Below are 6,732 nucleotides of genomic sequence, written 5' to 3' on the forward strand. Positions count from 1 at the left end.
GTTTCAGGACAGTGTGAACATGTATGTTTGAATATAGTGTGTGGATGTATGTTAGGTAAGTAGGAGTCTGTGTGTGGGTATGAGGGCAAAGGCAGGGCACAGGTCTCGCTCATCATTTCAGGACAGTGTGAGCATGTATGTTTGAATATAGTGTGTGGATGTATGTTAGGTACAGTGGGAGTCTGTGTGTGGGTATGAGGGCAAAGGCAGGGCACAGGTCTCGCTCATCCTCAACATCATCTGAGAGCTGGGTAGTGACTGTGGTACTTGCAGATTGTGCAGATGACGAGGCCTGCAGCTTCCTCGCGGTGTCCACAATGGGGTTGGAGGTCTCATGTGATTTTTATTCTTGGACAAGTGACAACTTTGCCTGCGTGACTTCTGGTCAGGTGAGACAACGTTCCTTTTCAAAGCAGTGTCAGACATGCTCTCATATTCAGTCAGGTGACCCTGCTCCTGCAGTTCTTCAGAGTGATGAGACAGAATTGTAGCTGTAGTAGAGCAAAGACTGAGGAGGAGGTGACAGCAGGAGCAGGGTCTTGTCTGAACAGTCAGGTGAGAGCCTCAGTGTGGCATACTCACTTTCCCTCTGCCATCGCTTACCTTGTCAGGCAGCTTGGGCCCTTTGGCCAAGGGGTAATTATCCAGAGCCCTAAATACCATCTGGCCCCTGGGCTCTGGATACCAGCATTTCTTCCATTGTGGCAGTCAGACATGATTATTAATGGAAAATAAAAAAGTCTGGACATTCATCGGAACCTCATGAGATTGCCATTTCTGTAAGTGAAAACTGGTGAAAGATGGGAAATTTTATAGGGCTATTACATTAGGAAGAAGGTCATCTAGCCAAGATCAAATCCAAGGTCCAGGCCTTTAAACCCCTGACCACAAGTCTACACTTCACTGCCCAGGTTCTTCTGGGTCCTCATGGAAAATGTATGTATTTATGAACATGTTTTGCTTGTGTATGCTAACATTATAGTGAGTATTTTCTACCCTCACTTCCCCATGGGTTTTACCTTTCTACATCTGTTTGGTGTGGTGGCCAGTCCATAGTGCCCTCAGTTCAGGACACTCAGGTTCATGGCTGTTTTCTGATATCACCAGCACTGGACTCTACATGCCCCTGTGCCCATGCATATATGTAGGAGTATTTATGAGTGATACCATGCCTGGGACCTGGAGAGGGCCTCCCTGAGTTTTAGGGCTCTTGATTTTGGGCTTGTAGCTTATAAGCCCAAATATAAAGGAGATGCCAGTAGGGCTTGGGTTCAAATCTCAGCCCCCCCCCACTTGCTTTCTGTTATTTAACCCCTAGTTCCCTCAGATCACTCACACAGTAGTAAATAATAACGGGCACCTGCATCACAGGACCATTGTGAGGCCTGAAGAAGGCATCCATGGAGCAGCTCACAGAACAATTTCCTTTGTGAACATTAGTATGATGGTCATCACTGATACTAATGTTATCCCCTCAAACCTCTGCCACCCTAACTAGGCCAACTGGAAGCTCCCTGTGGACCATAAGTTTGCAGGGGTAAGAAGGTCTGGGTTTCCAGGCCAGTTCTTCAGGTCTGCTGTGGTCCCCTCCTCCTGTCTCTCCATGAGCCTTACTTCCCTACTCAAGCCTTCATCTCTTCTGTGAGCAAAGCAGAACCAGTGCCCTCAAGTAGCCTCTGCCCCCAAATAAGTCCCCATGGGAAACTCCACAGCTGAGGAGGGGTAAGGCACTGGGAACAACCACAAGTGGGTATGGTCACCTTCGTCCCACCTGCCTGGAAGAAGAGCGAAAAACAAATCAGAAAAGACACCAGAGATAACCAAGAAGGGGAGATGCTCTAGAAGCCTGCCCTCACCTCCCCAAGCTTCAAAACCTCCCTGGGACAGGAGCCGTGCCCCTGCAAGGTCTCCCCTGGGCTGGCTCCTGCTTCTTTCCCCTTCTCTTGCCATTCCCTGAACTGAGTCATTAAAACAGCCATGGAATCCCAGGTCTCCAAGTCTTCTATTTTCTCACTTAACATCTTCTGTCTCTTGTTCCAGCCTGCCTGCCTCTCACGTGTACGTCAGCACCTCACCCATATTCACTTTTTCTGGGACGCTTTCCTAGGTCCTCCTTAATAGGATTAATCACTCCCTCCTCTGTGACCACCTCCTCTTCTGCCAGTGTCTCTGTGCAGCTGGGCAGGAATTTGCTTCTTCCACGTGTGTCCCCTGTAACAGAACAAGATTAAAAACCACGTGCCTTCACTCATTTACCTGGCAGCCCCTCTGTGTAACTGTCGTCAGAGTTTACTAAATGTGTGTTGCTTTGAAGTGTGTGAAACACTCTGGATGATAACGGGGCCTCTTTGTACTTCTAGGAACAAGATACTCTGGGAAGCTCAAAGGCAACCATCTTTGGAAGCCTTATGTGTCAGGTGAAAGTGAGGAGTGGCAACTCAGAGTCTCTGGCTGTATATGTGAAGAAGGGTAGGTTGGTGACGCTGGGATGGGTGGCTCAAGGGTGGGGTGTCCCTCGGTTGTGTTTGGAGTGTTTTCTAGCAGGGTGCATCTATAGGGAGCAGACTATCCTCTGTGCGCTATGCATGGGACCCAGCTTCTGCCATCCTGTTTACAGCAGGCTTAGCCCACCTGTTGTCTGCCAGCAGAGAGTGGCCTCCCAACCGCTGCAAATGACTTTCCCCATGGCATGCATTTGGGTCATTCAGTCCTCACCCCAATCTGCTGGGGCAGTAAGCCTCATGCTGCAGGAACCAAGGAGCCAGTCATAGCACAGACACAGTGCAACCACACACAGGGCAGACCCTCCTGGTGTGCACGTACTCATGCCAGGGCCTGATGTTCTCTGCATGCGGCCTTCCAGCAGGGCCTGGACCATGCCTCCCAGGCCTTCTACTCCCATGTTTTCTTCTCTTTCCTTCCTGTAGATCAGTCACCACCAGATCTTTTTCTTCTTTTCTTCAACCCAGACCTGAAAGGATTTCCTTTTCCATCCCTGTGCTCCAGGGACCCACTCCAGTGGCAGTGTGTGTACATGACATCTAGGGGATAAGTGGGCTACAGAGTCTGAGCCCATGGTTGGGTAGGCAGAGAAGCTGCATTCCTAATAACCATCCAAGGGCTGGGACCACATGAGTAGCAAGAAGTGTGCTGCCATGTATGACGCAGCTTGCTTTCCCATGTGCCCCATTCGCTGCCACATCCAAACTTGCAGAAGGCCCTAGGGACACAGACTCTCCTTAGTTATCCTGTTGATCTTTCTTTTAAACAGTGATATCACGTGTGTGTGTGTGTGTGTGTGTGTGTGTGTGTGTGTGTGTTAGTGCACATGTGCTAATATGCATGTGGAGGTCAGAAGACAACCTAAGGGAGCCAGTTCTCTCCTTCTACCATGTGTATCCTGGGGATTCAACTCAGGTTATGCCACTTGGTGACAGCCGCCTTACCTACTGAGCCATCTTGACAGCCCTCCCAGAGTCTTTCTGTCAGTCCCTGGGGGAGCTGGCTTGGGGTCTCAACATTCTCAGAAGAAAAGAGGGACAGGGATGGCAGGGAGACAGGCTGGGCCCCTGTAGCATGTGGGAGATGAGCAGCGAGTGTCCCCAGACTTGGGTGGCTTGTGCCCCTCTCCTTGCCTTGCTGACCTCCTGTTCCATATCTTCTGGGTCAGGGAGGAGCAAGCAATATACAGCTTGAGTCCAACTGTGGCCTGTGGTTCCTTCTGCTGCCCTTGGACTGCTTCTTGGGACTCTGGCTTACTGGTGATTCTGAGAACCAGAATGTGAAGTCCACTTGTCTGGGCTAAACCCTTCAGCCCTGTGTTAGCTGTGTGATCTCTGGAACCTTCCTGGACATTCTTGACTTTCATATTCTCACCAGTGCAACAGTGGTACTGCTTGGATCTGGGTGTTAGAGGCTGGGATGAGGTGGCCCCGTTTTTGGCAGGTACTTGAGAAATGAGAACTTCCATGACTACTCTCATTCCTGATGACCTAGGACCAGAAAACAGTTAATGGTGACTGGACTGGGGACCTGGGGTTGGAGTGAAGAGGAGTGAGGTGTTCTCTCGGGGCTACAATCCAGACAGATGACCCGTAGCATCCTGTAGCCTCAGCCTTGAGCTGGGAGCCACTGGCATCAGATGATCAGGACCCAGCCTCAGTTGACCCTACAGCATTCTTCATCCTTACAGGGACAAGCACTGTGTGTGTTCCCATCACGTCTCTGTCCTGACTGAGCAGAGTGTGTAGGGGTCACCAGAGTCTGTTGGTCTGGGGTTCTCTCTGATCCACAGCCAGGGCCATTGGGATTTCCGCCTCACTATATAATTATTTCTGCCATCTACTTTTAAGCACAACAAAGCTTAGGGACTATTTTCTAAAAATAAAAACCAAAATAAATAAAGTAACCCCTACTAAAAATGTTTCTTAAAACTGTAATTTAGTTTTTTAATCACACTTGAAAAAATACAGTTGTATTTCATGAGTGTTGTTTTGTTCTTTCTGCCTGCCTCCTGGAAGTTTATACTTGGAGGAAGATTACAGGGGAAAGTGAGAACTTCTTTGTTGCCAAACTAAATCAGGGGCAGAAATTGGCTTGCTTTTTTGTTTTGCTGTTCTCTTTAAAGCAGAGATGTGACCCTGCTGTCTTGGAAGGGGAGGGCAGCTGGGCTCAGCGTCCCCCATTTTCTCCATCTCTGACCAGAAAACTTGTCACTTCTAATTGAAGCTCAGTCTCTTCTCCAACATAGCAACAATGTGTCACCTTCAGGGAGGAAAGAAAGCAGTTTCTAAACAGTCCTTGGCACCTGAGAGCAACTAGTTATATCCAGTTCCATCCTTCACCCTAAGTGACTATGGTGATGGGACCCAGCAGAGGCACAAGGACTCCCAGCTTGCTGTGATGTCCAGCACTATCTCTCTATGCTGGCTGAGGCCTTTGTCCTTGAACCTGTAGGGAGCTCTTGTGATCTTTAGCATCATAGGAGGCCAATGTTGGGAGACTCCTGCAGATGGTCTAGCCAGACCCCAACCAACAGATGAGGTCTGGAAAGAGAAAGCACCTTGCTACCCACTATATTCAAATATGATCACTGTGACCTGCTCCAGTGTCAAGAACATGACTCCCAGCAGGGGCACACAGCCTTGGCATGCCCCTGTCTCTCACTGGGCACCACAGGACCCCAAGGATTTTAGTACCCTGTGTCTAAAGCTGTGAGCAGAACAGAACTACTGAGTGACAGACGAGTAAATATGAGGCTGAGAGCATCTCAAAGGGTGGGAAGTGCTCAGGTTGGAATGAAGAAGAGCAATGGGACCAGTTTTTCCTCTCTTCATCATCTATGAGGATTGGGGGTTCTCAAACCCTTGGACAGGTGGGAAAAGCAGAGACTCAGATGATCCTGACCCTTGCTCCCTGATCTCAATCAAGTCTGCTGAGTTCATACTGTGTGTGCTGAGGACAGTGTAGGGGCTGAGATGGGATTCTTTTGGGGCATGAAACCCTATATAATGCATGGAGAGGGACAGACAGGCACCCTCAGGCCAGTTACCTGGACCATGCCCATCACACCTATGAGAACCTAAGATGCTCAGGGTATGACCTTGGTCCTTCAAATTCTGAGATTGACTTAGGACTACACTGTGAGCATCTCCAGTGTCTCTAGGCATGGGAGTCAGTAGAGACCTGAATGACAGCTGGACTGATGGGCAGTCAGGGCAAGGAGAACATGGGCTCTGGTGTTCCTACTATCTACCAGCTATAGAGCAGGCAAGCCAGTTCACACACCAAGGCTGTCTCCTCAGTATAACCAGAGCAGAAAAGTAAAGCAGACATCTGGGCAAAGTGCTATATTTATAAGCTCCTTGAATACCCTGTTTGTAGAATGGTGCTCAAAGGAGAGCTAGAGTTAGCAATAGACAACAACCCAGACCAAGCACTTTTAACCGGAAGACTGGCAGAAACAATGCAATACTGCCCAAACTGCCGGCCTAGTGTTGGAAAACGTGTAGACAGTGTAGAAAGTGGCTTAAAGGGCAGGGGTCAGCAAAGGCTGAGTGGAGGGGACAAGGAGGCGGTCACATAGTGAAGAGAAGACGCATCCCCTTTGGAAGGCAGGGCTAGAGCCAGGCAGGGCCAAAGGACAGACTACACAAAGCCCTGCATATCTATATAGCCTACTGCTTGCAGGTGCCTTTGTCTACACTGAGTGCCTCTGTTGATGTTTGATGGAACAAGTCAGTGACGTATTAGAGCAAATAGTGTCTAATGTGATTGCATGACAGTAGCCTGTGATTCCCTGTCTGCCACATGTTCAGACTTCCCTAAGTTATAGACATGCGTCAGTAGCAACACAGAGCAGTAAATGTGAGATGAAATAGCATAGGAAATCTGGGATAGTGTCTGTGCACACAGAGAAGCATCATTACATGTGCTGGGAATAATCAAAAGAACAGCACGTGCCATTCTCCAGGTGTGCATCTTAGGTCCTCATAGGTGTGATGGGTGTTGATAGAATGTGTAAATTGCAGGAGAGCCATAAGCTTCATTAGAGGAGTCATTACATGTGCTGGGAATAATCAAAAGAATAGCACGTGCCATTCTCCAGGTGTGCATTTTAGGTCCTCATAGGTGTGATGGGTGTTGATAGAATGTGTAAATTGCAGGAGAGCCATAAGCTTCATTAGAGGAAGCCATAAAAACATGAATTCCTTAAAGTGGCTAACTGGTCCT

General features: G+C 48.8%; 1 protein-coding gene across 1 annotated transcript in view; it reads left to right on the forward strand.

Moving 5' to 3' along the window:
* Tg (thyroglobulin) overlaps positions 1–6,732 on the forward strand; it is an 83,735-nt gene that overhangs the window by 49,244 nt on the left and 27,759 nt on the right. The window contains exons 24-26 of the mRNA XM_008843188.1: positions 274–389; positions 2,361–2,469; positions 3,880–3,945. Coding sequence (XP_008841410.1) covers positions 274–389; positions 2,361–2,469; positions 3,880–3,945 — 291 coding nt within the window. The remainder of the gene's footprint in view (positions 1–273; positions 390–2,360; positions 2,470–3,879; positions 3,946–6,732) is intronic.

This window comes from Nannospalax galili, unplaced genomic scaffold, assembly GCF_000622305.1.
Source record: "Nannospalax galili isolate Female #2095 unplaced genomic scaffold, S.galili_v1.0 scaffold620, whole genome shotgun sequence".
Taxonomy (NCBI): Eukaryota; Metazoa; Chordata; class Mammalia; order Rodentia; family Spalacidae; genus Nannospalax; species Nannospalax galili.